The following is a 14504-nucleotide window of genomic DNA, read 5'->3' on the forward strand; positions in this document are numbered from 1 at the left end:
GATATTAAATCACGTGCGTGGAAGCCGTGAAGGTTAAAGGGAGTTAGAAATTGCATGACATCTGAAAATCGTGTTCTCGGCCGATGAATTAGGGGTTATAGGGGTTATTAGGGGTTAGAAAATTAACAGTCAAAAATCTGAAGTCGTCATTTTTCATTCCTAGTTTACTTTCATGTCTATCATTTTAGTCTCTCCGTTATTCTTTTTTTTTTTTTTTTTCGAATTCAAACAGCATATATGTAATTGAAACCGCGTAAGTCATGCCACATGTCATTTCTCAACCTCATCTTACCCGCTTGCATGGTCGCTTTAAGAAAGGAATGTAACACTTTGATTGAGGTGGAGCTCTGTTTTTAAAATAAGCGATCCATATGTTAATACGACACATGGTCCCCCAAAAACACTCTTTATCTTGTTTATCGTATTGATAGTTGAAGCTTATTTTCTATAAGTGCAGATCCAAAAATAAGTTATGGGAACCTCCCCCAGGTATGGGGCAAATCACTCAAGAAAAGTTTTCTTAGAAAAGGTACGTGATAGTGCGGTTAGTCATGGCCCGATAATGTAATAATCCGTTAAGTCAGCCAACTACAAAGCAATAGACACGTGATTGGCACGAGGAGGCGTTTTGAACTTCGCTGTCGCATATAAAAGAACGATTTTTGTGACACAACCCCTGAGTTGAGTTTATTGACGACCAACTACTGTTAGCAGCTTCAACGCCAGTTCATCTTGTACTCAAGCCTTGACTGTCTGCAGTGCTCGAAGTAGCAAGGTAAGTAATCGTCTATAAATTCAGTGGTAACTAGCTCTGGCATTGCAAGGAGGTGGTGATATTTTTTGTTTGTTTCATAAAAGTGCCTTCGCACTTAATCGGGTCGGTTAAGAACTATTTTAATTCTGCAGTACCTTTCAAAGGGGGATTACGTGCAATTACTGCAATTTTTTGTTGTCTGCCTAGAATCGCTATCTGCACACCTCAGACGATAATTAAGGTTATGCATGCTCCAAGAAAGGCTCAAAACGCCTCCAGAGGAATTCTTTTCTGCAGTGTTTTTCCAGCGACTCGAGCTCAATTTAAAGTATTTGTCAATGTGGTCACATGAGTCAATTGTAATTCTAAAGCAAGGTGATGCGGAAGTTGATCATGGAGGGTCAATCCCCTACCTAAATGTCTTGCTCTTGCCTCTTGTATTGCTAGTTGAGAAAAGCGACGAGATATGTGACGTTTCTGACGGAAAGTACCACCTTTTGCAGACATGGAAACCCAAAGGTTTCTTTTTTATAACGAGCATTTCGCTAAGAGGTCCGATGATTTGTGCAGAACATGTTTCGTTTTGCGTTGGTTATTTCCGAGAATATTATCATTCCGCGTATTGATGTCTGTTCAATTCAATTGAAATCACTTCGAACGAAACAAAATGAATTAACTTCCGCCCCGCCCTCATTTTGTCCCTTGCGGGGATGGGTGAGGTTTGAGGGGCGGTGCGCTCTCGATGCTTGATTGCGCTTAAATATCTGAAATGTGGTGAGGACAAGACACTGACGAGACGATTAAGCAATGTGGATTGAAGTGGGTCACAGCTCTGAAAGCGATGTCTTCTTCCTAAATTCCTGGAACTGTACCTGTCCTACTAAAAATGAAACTAGCATGAATTTTTTTAAAACAAATATTAAATTTGAGAAGGTCAATAAGTAAGTGTGGCTTTTCGCCATCAGCCTTGGATTATATTACCTTTCTTTTTTAGGCGTAGGGGTCAGAATATGCAAATTTGTCACTCACTCACTCAGTTGTAAACTAATCGAAGTCAATTTCCAAGATATACCAATTCGTCACTCAGTCAGTTGGATTCAAATCGATATGGCGACGATCAATATCGATTTTTTGACTTTTCACTTTCCGAAGGAGTGCTGAAACTAATCGATAAGTCAACGACCAATATCGATTTTTCCAAGATATACCAATTTGTCATTCAATATCGATTTATCCAAGATTTACCAATTCGTCACTCAGTCAGTTGAATTCAAATCGATATGGCAACGAGCAATATCGATTTTTGGACTTTTCACTTTCCGAAGGAATGCTGCAACGTAATACGTTGAAATACTCTTCGGCTTTTTTTCGTTCCGACGGGATTGATACTCATTGCAGTCAGCATGTGTTACCGAGCCATTGCTCAGTGTCACTGTGCTATATGTTGAAAATGGATGCGAAGAGACATTTGCTGGTCGATCCTTCAAGTTCACAAATCCACTCGTATTATCAAAGGAGCACACCGTGAGATTGCACCGACAGCTGTGTTCACCAAAAGTAAACTACTGCTCTTTAGTTTGTTGTTACTTCATCAAAAATTCTATTGGTTATATTCAATATGCCTATAAGGTGTACTTGTAACATATTCAAGAGCTAAAGGCGATTAAGTGTAACAGACGGGGTTAAAACCACTCGATAGCTGTGTTTACAAAGTTGAAAAATATCCAGATGTTTTCGGTACCACCTTGTTGTAGTTGAACAGAAGCATTCCTTTACGATAAGAATCAAACACGACTCTTCACTCTTTCCTAGATTAATAGCTATCCTTCGGTACTTCATAGGCTTTTAACCAAGAGTACCCAACGACACAATTTTCAGAATTGACCTGTTAGCAACCAAAACGCTTGCTTCGTGGCTGAGAAGACGTTTTTCATTAATATTTCACTTCCGTGGGAAAAAAATATGCGTTCTTCACTGCCAGCAAGCTATGAATGTACTGCTAAAAGATGCCAGCCAGGATTCATGTTCATCATCGTTTTCCTGGCCAGAAAACAGATTCTATATCGATTTTCCCAACAATTTTTATGGGTCCCTGGCCAGGGGATTATTTCCAACTTTAACAATCTCGTAAAAAGTTTAATAGGAGCCGAAAACACCGGTGGGCGATTATTTTCACCTGGCTTTTTTGCATCTGTAAAATGCAACTACATATAGCATTTTTCATGATCCGTTCCTGATTTCGTGAAAAGGTTAAAAAGTTATGGAAACAATCCTTGTTTTTACTTAGCGCAAACGGAGGCATTCGTAGCTGTTTACATAGCGCTGAGGACCCTACAGATATTTAAAAATAACCTGATGTAACCTGCCAATGATTACGCATTCTTTTTAGATAAAAATCAAACACGAGTTCAGGTGTTATTTCCTAACAAGATCAGAAAGCAACTTATCGCAACGGAACTCCCATTTTGTAAGCGATGAATCCACGACTTCTTCACAGTTCTCCTTTGTTTTATTTATTCAGTTGATAGTGTCGTTAATTACACTTCACACCTGCGGCAATCGGCAGTGAGTGAAAGAGCGAGTCACTCATAAATATTGGGGTCTGTTACGATGGTGGCTCAATGGTGGCTCGACAGTGGATGGCAAACTAGCCAAATGAGCCGGCTCGTCAGTAGAGTCTTTAGAAGTAGCCTTGGATTCTGTCAAGAGTCCGTCACCCAAGAATATGATTGACCCAACATCAGCGTCAGAAAAGTGTCCACTTTTAAACCTAGTTTTGCGGGAAAAAAAAACAATAGAGGGAATCGGCTAACTCAATGTTGTACCCAATTCAAACCCTTTGGGAATAAAACGTTTTGCTCCAGGTATTTCCATATCATTTAAATGTGAATGCTACATTGTACTGCAAATACAATACACAAAGAATCTCAATCTCGTCCCCAGAGCCCGCTTTTCTTTTGGTCAGCACCAAGAACATGGACTCTGGTCACCTCCAATTTATGCGCAGTCGTAGTGAAGGTCCGTTTTTGTAACCGTTGACAACCACTGTTGTATCAAATTTTCTGAGCTTGCGTAGATGGGCTGGAAGTCCGTGATTTGCGGACTTCCTTCCTTGGAGTCTGTGTTCTTGGTGGTGACCAAAAGAATCTTAACCCCGGGAGATGTGAATTAGGTACAAAATGGGCCATTTCCGAGTTCCTGTTAGTCTCGGTCTCGAAATGAGTCTTGGTGCTCAACTATTGTAAGGGAAATGAGTTTGATTTGCATGAGAATACCCAACTCATTTACATTTGAATGGTTGTGCACGAGGACTCGCTTTGAAACTGAGGCATGCAGCAACTCGGAAATGGACAATTGAGTTAGCCGATTTGATCTATTCTTCATTTTCCCGCAGTTATTAGCTCGTGGCTGGGTTAGGTTATTGTTTGATGTTTTTTTTTTACACCAAGGATGAGACAAAACTTGGTTTAAAAAGAGACACTTTTCTGACGCTGATGGGGACAAACCTGACACCAGATTCTTACTTTTGGATAATGGACTCTTTGTTTTATAGTTTAGGCGCCTCTTTATTTGAAAAACAAGTTTAAAATGTTTAAGCGTTTTTGTATTCGATCTTTAAAAGAGGGTCTCAATGGAGTAGTGGCTTTTACGGCTAACTGTTAAAATTAAAACATTATAATAATTAAATTAACCGAAAATATTATAGTTAATGTCCATTGGTGTGGGGTATGGCAAAATCATGAAAAGTTATAGGGAACATTCTCGGTTGACCGCAAAAAAATAATCAGTCCTGTACTGACTATATACTGTGGGACGTAGAAATTTGGAACTTTTCATTTCCAAGAAATAAAAAAATGGTCATTCAGGCCAAGAACGTCAATCAAATTACTTTTGAAAGAAGCACTATATTCTTTATCTTCACCGATTTTTAACTTCTGTTCCATGCAATACGGTCAATCGAACGCAGCCTAAGTAACGAAATCCTATAATCCCTGTTGCAGATAAACCATGGACCTAAAGATTCGCGTGTTCCTGTTGCTGACGGTTTGGGTAATTGCTGCAAGCAACGTGGAAGGTACAAAGCTAACGTTTTCTTATAGCTAATAACCGGCTATATTTTTTTGTTTATTTTCTTTTCCAGGTAAAATGTAAGAAAATAGCCATTTTTGGGTGACTTTTCACAGGAATGAAAACAGTTTTTTAGTGATATGATCAATCATACCAACCAAAGGCAGCGTTGGTATTCCAAAATGTTCCATGCAATGTAATATCAATATTCAAGACCAGCGGCCCGTTTCTCGAAAGCCGTCCCGAAACCTTTTCGGGACCGAAAAGCCATTTGTGAAACTGCCAACCTCTCGTTTTGGAAAGCTGATCTTTTAACATGTTTTCATGGTAAGAAAAAGAAAAATGACTGTGAAATTTGACGACTTAAATCTTCTCCGTTCTTTAGATACAAAGGGAACTTTAACACCCGAAAATGACCCGTAAAGTTTCGGGACTTTCGAGAAACTCGCCCCAGGGGCCCGTTTCTCGAAACTCCCGAAACTTTACGGGCTATTTTCGGGTGACACAATTCCCTTTGTATCTAAAGAACGGAGAGGATTTAAGTCGTCAAACTTCACAGTCATTTTTCTTTTTGTTACCTTGAAAACATGTTAGAAGATCGGCTTTCCAAAACAAGCGGTTGGCAGTTTCACAAATGGCTTTTCGGGCTCGAAAAGTGTTCGGGACTTTCGAGAAACGGGCCCCTGCAGAGGAGTCCATGACTAGAAGTGTACAACTTCATTCAACATTGTATTTTTATTCTTTTAGATATGGGTCACTTACTCGGTTAGTTCCCTGAACTATTTTGGTGTCCCAAACTTTCGCGCAATTGCTGTATTTTAGCTATCTGTATCCATAAAGTTCGCTTACGTTTAAAAGAACTATTTTCAAGGCTAAAAAGATGCGGTAATAGTTACATCGGTGAGACCACGAGAAATGGGCAAATACGAATTGACGAACATTTCAACACTTCTAATTACTCTGAACCTGCCCGTCATCTCCGCGAGAATCCTTCGCATTCTTTTAGCCGGCTAAGGCTGCACGGCCAAATACTTTTATAAGCGTAGAGTCCTCGAAGGCCTAATGATTCAACAGCTGAAACCTAGTTTGAATAGACAAATCAAGTCTTATGTCACGAAGCTTTTCCCATCGGGAATTACCTAAAAGATATGAAATATGCTGTAGCGGATGGTATTTTATACCCTGATGATGACTTAATGTCGAAAACGTTCGGTTTTTTACTCTAAAAATGTTTTAGCCTTGTAAATAGTTCTCTTAGCTATCTGTGATTACGTTGTTTTTAGATCTTGTAATTGACTTAATATTAATTTTCTGTAATTAAATATTTGTGTGAGTTAAAATAAAAACTGATTTGACTTGACTTGATATGCCAACGTTTTCGACTCCAAGGTGTACTTAATGTAGATTATAAAACGCAAAAAAAATGGTTCGAATTTTTCGAGTTTCTGTCAGTATTAAGCTGTCACTGGTCGGAAAGAATACCATTTATGTTTGTAGCTCAAATCATAGCGAATAAATTAAGCCCACATTTGGCTCTTTTCAATCTAAGTTGTTGATGATGAATATAGCGAAGATATCTGTTGACAAACATTGCTTTTGTTATTCAAATTTTCCAACCACAGGAACAAAAGACCCTTTGTATCGACAGCCAATGAAGCTCTGGTTGGCACATTATTGACAATAGGTGACGTCAACGATATTTTGCCTATAATTACGAGCGTTTTTTTAAAAAATTTATTCTATTCTTTTAACAGGACTGAAAGGGTGTGACTGGCCACGGGGTACTTGCACATACATTCATGACCCCTGTCCCCCATACTGGGAACGGTGTGCTCAGTATGACTCGTCTTGCCCTCTTGCTACCAACCACTGCTGCTGCCGCAAACACATACCTGGTAAGCTAATCAAGATCACTACAGAAAATTTTAGCTAAAGAAAATTTGTATAGGTGAAACGCGCGAGTACGGCTAGTGAGAACTTTGATCACTGCTGCTCATAAATCCCCAAATGCACGAGCAAGCTCATACGATTTTTTATTTATTATACAATCAACAAAATTACTCCATCTCTGTTTTTGCATAGCAAAGCTCCCTACTAGCAACTCTACATTGCAACTTCTATTACATCCTATAACCTATTTATGCATTCGTCATTGACCAATCAGAAACGCGGCATTCTGATGAGTCTACAATGAATAGTAGAATTCGCATACCTAGGGAAATTTGGATATCTCATCTTCACCAATAATAGACTCCGAAAAACTTTTGAAAAACGTGCCTCTGATGATAACTTAGGCTCTATTGGCCAGCCGTTTTGTGCGCCCGCGTTCCTCCGCGCACAACGCAGCTGGATGTCTAGTCCAGCCGATTGTATTTTCCACCATCGCCTGCCTGCCAAGTACAAAATACAATTGGCTGAATACAAAATACAATTGCGACGGGTGCTACGTCACGGACCAACGACGCGGACCAGTGATTCAGCCGTTTGTTGGAAGGAGGATGTTAACCGCAATCCCCAAACGGCTGGAAATCGAGCCTGATGATAACTAAGAACTTGACAAGCCCGCTGGTAGATTGTTTGCTCCAAATGAAGGTTAAAATAGAATCACAGTTACTAACACAACTTTTTGGGAAGCAAAACAAGCAAAAGAAGTCAAGCAACTCAACACTAATGTTGCTACCAATGCTGAGAACTGGTCTTGCCACCTTCGGGATCAAGTCAGTTACATTCGACTGAAAATTCACCGTTTGCACCTAACACTAGATCGATTCAGCAAAGGCGCCCTCTGATCATGAAGATTATAATTTATCTAGCGTGCTTGGGAACGGATAGTAAATTTATTAACTATTGTGGAGCTAACCCGTGCAGACATTTACATGTTAGTAACAAGATTTCAAAATGAATACGATATCTAAGAGGCAGCCAGCTAGTGCAGATCGAATAATACTGGTGTGATACGACAGAGCGGAGGGAGCCCTGTGATAAGCCTGGCCGCTGCATTTTGCGCTCTCTGTGATTTAGCAAGATGGATATCCAGTGGAAAAGTCGCTATCCAGAGTGCAAAATATTCTTCTCGTTAACAAACACTGACAAAGGTTTTCGGACATGCCTTTACTTAGAGTATTATGGTATTTTTGATATTGACCATTACGTTTTGAAGTACTATATCATGCTTCAGTGAACTGGATATCCATTGTTTTGATGCAAGTAACCCCCCAAAATGAACTGTATTATGGGATTTGCGAAAATAGCGAATAGACTTCTTTACAGTTGGGTGCTTAGTTACCTGACCTTTAAAATGAAAGTGAGGCTGGTGTTGACCTTGTAATGATACAGACCTCCATCCTTTCCTTTTGTTGTCATGCTAATTAGTAAGAATTTACAGAAGAAAAGCAGTGAGGTCTCTATCAAAACAAGGTCAACACCAGCCTCACTTTCATTCATAGGCCAGGTAACTAAGCACACAACTGTGAAATGGACTATTCAGGTAATCTTACCCGCTCTATGCTACACTATATCAACGACGTACAAACAAGGTCGTAAAATTATAAAAGAAGAGTCAAGAAACGGAAGTAAAGATGCACATGGCAAAGAAACCCGTAGAAAACCTCACACCTTATTCAAGAATGGCCACCATTTTAGCTGGGTCAGTATTCTTTTGTTTGTTTGCCTCATTCAAGGTTAAATATTGTTTTGAATTTTAAGTTTAAGAACGAGGCAACAGAGGTTGATTTGCAAGAAAATAAACGAATACTGCAATGGCGGCCATTTTGGCACGAGGAGTGCATGGAGGCTTGCTACGGCATCCTCAAAAAAATTCGACGTTAAACTAATAATTTGGCGTGAGTAAATGATGGATTAATTCGTGTGTAGCACAGAAACAACGACGACGATGACAAACGAGTGCACAAAGGCTATCACAAGCCGAAGAAAAAAAGATTATTGCATGGCGTCCTCGACGTGATGTCGCAGCGCTAACCAGTTGATATTTTATGCTACTTGCAGGTACAACTACGCCGCCGCCAAGTACTTTGCCACCAACCACTCAACCCACTCCTTCCCCAAAACCAAAAAATGTTTGTGACTGGCCACGTGGAACCTGCACATACATATACGACCCCTGTCCGCCAGACTGGCACCGCTGCCCACAATACGATACAGGATGCACGGTCGCTACAAACCATTGCTGCTGTAGGGATAGAGTTCCTGCACGAGACATCGTGAATGCAGGTAAGGATGTTATTATCTTCCGGACTTTCATATACTTTCATCTACATTTTGAGGCTTTGACGAATAGCAAGTTAAATACTAATAAAGCAATTAATTTCCACAGTTCGAGACCCGGCCGCTGAAATGGTGTGCGATTGGACCAAGGAAAGGACTTGCTGGTATCGTTACGATAAAACTACTTGTCCAGAAGGATTTACACGCTGCCGTCAATACGATGGAGGCTGTGAAAATCCTGCCAACTGGTGTTGCTGCCTGTAAGTAATTTTTCTTGTTGTCTTCACAGACTAAGCCTTCTGAATAAATACTTGACTTTAAAACATGACGACGGTTACGGCAAAAGCAACGCCAAGAAACAGTCATTCTGCACGTGCGTCATGCATTTTAGTACATTTCTCTGCCGTTCTCCACAAAACAACAACGTGAAATGACCAATTTTAGGTTTTGACGGCAACGTGGGAATGCAGCAATGAACACATTTTTTTTACCTTTACTTCTAAACCGTTCGCACCAATCCCGTTATCTGATGGCTTGCCTGTTTTGCACCGGCTCCGTGAACGAGATGGACTCAGTAATAACAAAGTTGTTATGATAGCGCCAAGTTATATTTTGGAGTGACGCTTTCGTGGAAGTTGCCGTAACCCACTATTGGTGGTTTTCACGTAACGTCATCGGCGCCATCTTGGTGGACGAAAACAAAAGACCTCTCATTAGCTGCTTTTGTTCGTCCACCAGCAATTGTATATTACCAGAAACCAGGAGCTCCTGCTGAAACCCATAAGGGTTGAAACGTGTAACGGCCCCTTGTGTACTGGGAAACAAGCTTCTGAATATTCAATTTGCTAAGTACCATATTTGGAACAAAAAGAGCGAGGGGTTTCCAAATATGGTACTTAGCACTGAAACATTCAACCAATCAGTTCGCACTGAATATTCGGAAGCTGTGAACGCGCGTTACACGTTTCAACCCTTATGAATTTCTGATATTACATCATTGTTATCGATTGTTTGCAAACCATCTATTGTCTAATGTATAACTCGACTGGTTTTTGAAAGCAGCAATGGTGATTTAACTGGGTCCAGTTATCAAACTGACGTCATGCAAGAGTAATCACTTATAATGTTAGAAAGAGCCAGGGCTCGAAGTCAACCCTTGACGCAAATAGGCCTTGTTCACGATAGCCACCATGTTGGTTTTCAAATTGTCATGCAAATAGCCATGTATTTTGCTGGGGAGCAAACACTGGAAAAAAGGCAAATTGCGGAAAATCGGCTCGTCGAAATATTGAAATAACATTGCTAAAAGTGCATTTTAGAATTTAGAATTAAGTACCTTTTATAACAATTTTATATATTTTGATTGCATTTGACATTTTTACTTTCTACTTCGTTATCTGCTCATTTTTCACCAAAAAAACATCGAAGTAACTTGTGAAATCATTCTATTTTACTACTTAGGTGATAAACATTCAATGAACGTGAAACAAATCATCTGTGTGGCGAAGATGTTCGTTACATCCTCTCGAACTTGTGTTGTTTGCCCCCTCAGAAGTGTGTAGCTAATTTGCATGATAATAGCAAATCCAACATGGCTATTGTCTTCGCCGCCTAATAAGTGACAGACACAAACTGCTCCTTTCATGGCATAATAAACGTCCTAACTTTCACATGGGCCACTTCGGATCTTTGTTTGTCCCCCAAAATTTTGCATAACCATTGTTTCCAGTTTCCCTTGGGACTTACAATTGTCCCAAGAGAAAACAAACACAATGCTTAGTCTATTGTTTTGTAATCAGTCAGTCAAGAATTAAGTACTCAATATTGAAAGTGAAATTTCATAATGAGCTATCTCTGAAAATTTCAACGGGATACCCTATAAATCGTCTGAAATTTTAAGATTTTACAAAAATCATTAGAGCTTTCGCCACCAAAGAGTTTATCCGTTTTTGACGGCCAATACCTGGTTCGTCATCAAAGCTAGAAGACCTAAAATTGGAAATTTACCTAAGTTTAACAAGTCCTTTTACCTTTTGAAGTCAATTTGTAAATAGCATGACGTCTTCTGTGAGCGAACGTCTATGTTAATGAAACAAAATGCAAACAATGACGTCACCAAAGATGCCCTTATGTAGTCAATGAACGCGTTCCAATAAGGTAAGAAATACAGTAGTAGATGATCAATCCAAAACTGAGGAATCCCCTTGACCCTTAAGGCCCCGGAAAACGGCTTAAACATTTCCTTCAACATCTGTTCCATTTTGTTGAACAGTCAGCGATATCGAAACCGGTGTTTGCCAGCCCGTTTCAACCGTGTTGAAACATGACGAATCGATGTTGAATGAGTTGAAAAGCGTTTAAACTTTGCTTTAACAACCCTTCAACCCTCCAACATTGTTAGGTATGCGCGTGCGCACTACTAGGTCTCATTGAAGTATCCATGTCCATATACACAGTAACAACAGGCCTCTCTGGTGAAGCTTTGTTGAATCAAATGTCGATGACGCGTTGAAACCGTCTGCTACCCCAGCGGTAAACATCGTTCAACAGCGTTCAACAAAATCGAACGGTTGTTGAAGCAAATGGTTAATAACTCTTTTTTCTTTTTAACTCTTTTTTCCCGGCCCTTTACGCAGCTATCGACGCATCACAAGCGAAGTATTCGCGATATCTCCGCTAACTATCCTTACTTTCTTTCCAAACAGAAAGGCATGAACCCAGATGACCAGGATGCTTTTATCCGGCGGATTGGAGCCCCTGAGGACAAACAGATGCTTAACATGCCATTTATACTTAAGGAAAATGCAGCTCAACAATTACATGAAATAACAAAAAAAAAAGATGAACAATAAAGAACCCGGCTTATTTTAAGCTGCATTTGAGGCAGAAATTTTGTAGCTGCAGAATTTTTTTAAAGAGTGCTTTAAAAACGGGAAAAATAAAGAAGCCTTAAAGAAACGATCCAGTTGTTTTGTAAATTTGGGTGACACTTAATTTTTCATGGTTCTCCTTATCGCAGTTACTCTCAGACTTAATTTACATCCAAATAAACACACTCGCCCCAACAACAGTAGGCTGATTTCACAAATGACATGGCCAGTATAATACTAAAGCAGTATAATAATGCTAAGACTACTACTAATAACAGTATAATACTTCATCACCCACCCGGGTATATCGTTCTGATCGTTTACTACAACAGGTTGTTCAATGTTCTTATTATCAAGATAATACGAGGAGCCGATGACCATGAGTTCTGACTTAGAAAGGTGCATTGGGAGTTTATTTTGCATAAGCCATTCGCGTACGTGGTAAAATTTGAGTTTTGTTTTACGATACGTTCATTAGCATCGTAGGAGGATGAGAAGATTTGAGTGATTATCCCCATACATGCATATGATGCAGTTAATCTTAAACAGTTCGGAAAATCGTTCATATACAATAAGAACAGCAATGGGCCCAGGATTTAACCCTGCGGGATTCCGCAGGTAATTTATTTCGTGGATGATAGTTGCCCATTTACAGTTCATTGCTGCTCTCTATTTATCAAATATGATTTGAGCCACTTCAGTTCCGTGTCCGCGATGGCAAAACAATCGTTCATCGGGTTGGTTCTGTGAGAGGCGAAAACTTGAAAACTCGAGCAATTTTTTCCATAACAGAAAAAGAAAATTATACGCTTGTTTTACCCCCAACAAACGTATGTGCTTTGGAAATTCCAAACTGACTTATGGTTCAAGATGGAAACGCACAAGAAATCCCGAAATTAAAATAAACAATTATTGAACTCATTTTCCCGATGGAAACAATTATTTTGAAAAAATTCAATTGAAAATAAGAGAGTGAAAATAACGAAGGAAGCGGTGTTTATAGAAACGCGCGCGCGTTGGGATATAAAACAAGCATATATTACACATGATATATAGATTTAGCCAAGCCTAAAAGCGGAGCTCCCGGGTTTTTTACTCCTACATTCGTTATGTTTATAACCGCAGTTTGTTTGTTATTTTTACAAAAAGTTACCCTGGCTTGAACCTGCAATCCAATCAAAACCAAGTACCTGGTCAGCGGTCAATTTAAAAAACACAGCTGACTTCGATGAGCTCTAAACTTGAGCCCGCTATATGGTCACGTGATACTGGTCATTTAAGCCACTTTAAAACAATACCATAATAGTCTTTGTTTACCTTCCAAAATTTTACATAAACATAGTTTCTTATATTTTCTCTCCGTGTATACGAAACCCGCGCCCGCATTGCACGCGGCAGTCAAAACTGTGCTATCTTGTCAATCCTTTATGGGCTTTTGAATGTAAAGTGACGAAAACACAGGCGAAGAGAGCGATAATGACCCATCTTTATCCAGAGGGTATTGTATTGATTTTGGCCCCCCTATCAGAACAGACTTAATTCGTGGTCGTTGAACAGGGTTTGTCTTCTCTTTAAAGGAAGGGGGGGGGGGGGGAGGGGGGGAAGGGAAGGGGCACGGTAGTGAGCAGTTTCGATACTTTCCCTTAACTTTATTTCTCTCGAAATTCTTGTAACGCGTTCCGTGACGTGCATGTCTTGAGGAATAATCTGTGGACTAGTAATGGGGTGGTTGGGATCAGCGATCCTTCATAGTCTCGATAGAGGTTGTCTTATCGAAAAATAAGTCGAGGCCTTATTAATACATCGAACTGAAGCCAAAGCCTTTCCGAATCGTAAAAACACTCTCATTGTTAAAAGACAAAAGGTAGCGGCAATTGTAGACCCCATCGTAGTCTGTATTTGTTCATATTTTAATCTCCTGAAGATTGATGGCAATCTTGGAACAAGTTTAGTTACAGGTTCAGAAGGTTTTCCATCGATGTCAAAGTAATTGCAACCAGAACAGTGTACATAAAGTTGTAAGGCTTGGGGATGGCGAGCAGTGTACAATGCTGACAATGTACAATTCTACTTACAGCCCGGGGGCCCGTTTGTTTAATTTTCCTTAAATGCATGTAATGAAAAAAAAACTGCTTCCTTCCAGTTGGCTCAAAAGTGCATGTAAATCCAAAAACGCAAGCCACTCAGTTGTCAGCACAGCTTAAAAACCGTGTTTTCTAATTTTTGAAGGTCCCGTGACTATTAGAGCTTGCGATGATGTCGAGAACAATTGCAATAGCATTGTTGGCGATGTGCTAGTATTTGAAAATGCTGATCCCTTGATGGGCTATGTAAAACTGAAAGATTGATTGCGGGAAACTGTAAAAATCAAATCAGTATGGGAAACGGTAAAACAAATTTTAAATACCTTTCGAACAATAATTTAAGAAACAACTCAAAGCTCATCTCCTCCAATCACAGGTGTAATGTCCTGGTCACAACTCGTGACAAGGGTTACGTAATCAGATAGCTCACGCAATCGAGGACACACGTGACTAGCAGAGAGATCGTTTTCGTTTTCTTGTTTTGGGGCGTGATTTAGTCGAGTT

General features: G+C 39.8%; 1 protein-coding gene across 2 annotated transcripts; it reads left to right on the forward strand.

The window, feature by feature from the left end:
* Nucleotides 1-623: 623 nt before the first annotated feature.
* LOC137969546 (nidogen-2-like) lies at nucleotides 624-12007 on the forward strand. Of its 2 annotated transcripts, none has more exons than XM_068815847.1 (6): nucleotides 624-775; nucleotides 4756-4829; nucleotides 6574-6717; nucleotides 8828-9052; nucleotides 9156-9306; nucleotides 11752-12007. In XM_068815847.1, exons 2-6 carry the CDS (start codon nucleotides 4763-4765, stop codon nucleotides 11759-11761), a joined length of 597 nt encoding a protein of 198 aa, XP_068671948.1. In that variant the 5' UTR covers nucleotides 624-775; nucleotides 4756-4762; the 3' UTR covers nucleotides 11762-12007. The 2 variants fall into 2 exon arrangements, with proteins under 2 accessions (XP_068671948.1, XP_068671949.1); XM_068815848.1 differs by having other exon boundaries at nucleotides 6577-6717.
* Nucleotides 12008-14504: the final 2497 nt, after the last annotated feature.

Source organism: Montipora foliosa, chromosome 9 (assembly GCF_036669935.1).
Source record: "Montipora foliosa isolate CH-2021 chromosome 9, ASM3666993v2, whole genome shotgun sequence".
Lineage (NCBI taxonomy): Eukaryota > Metazoa > Cnidaria > Anthozoa > Scleractinia > Acroporidae > Montipora > Montipora foliosa.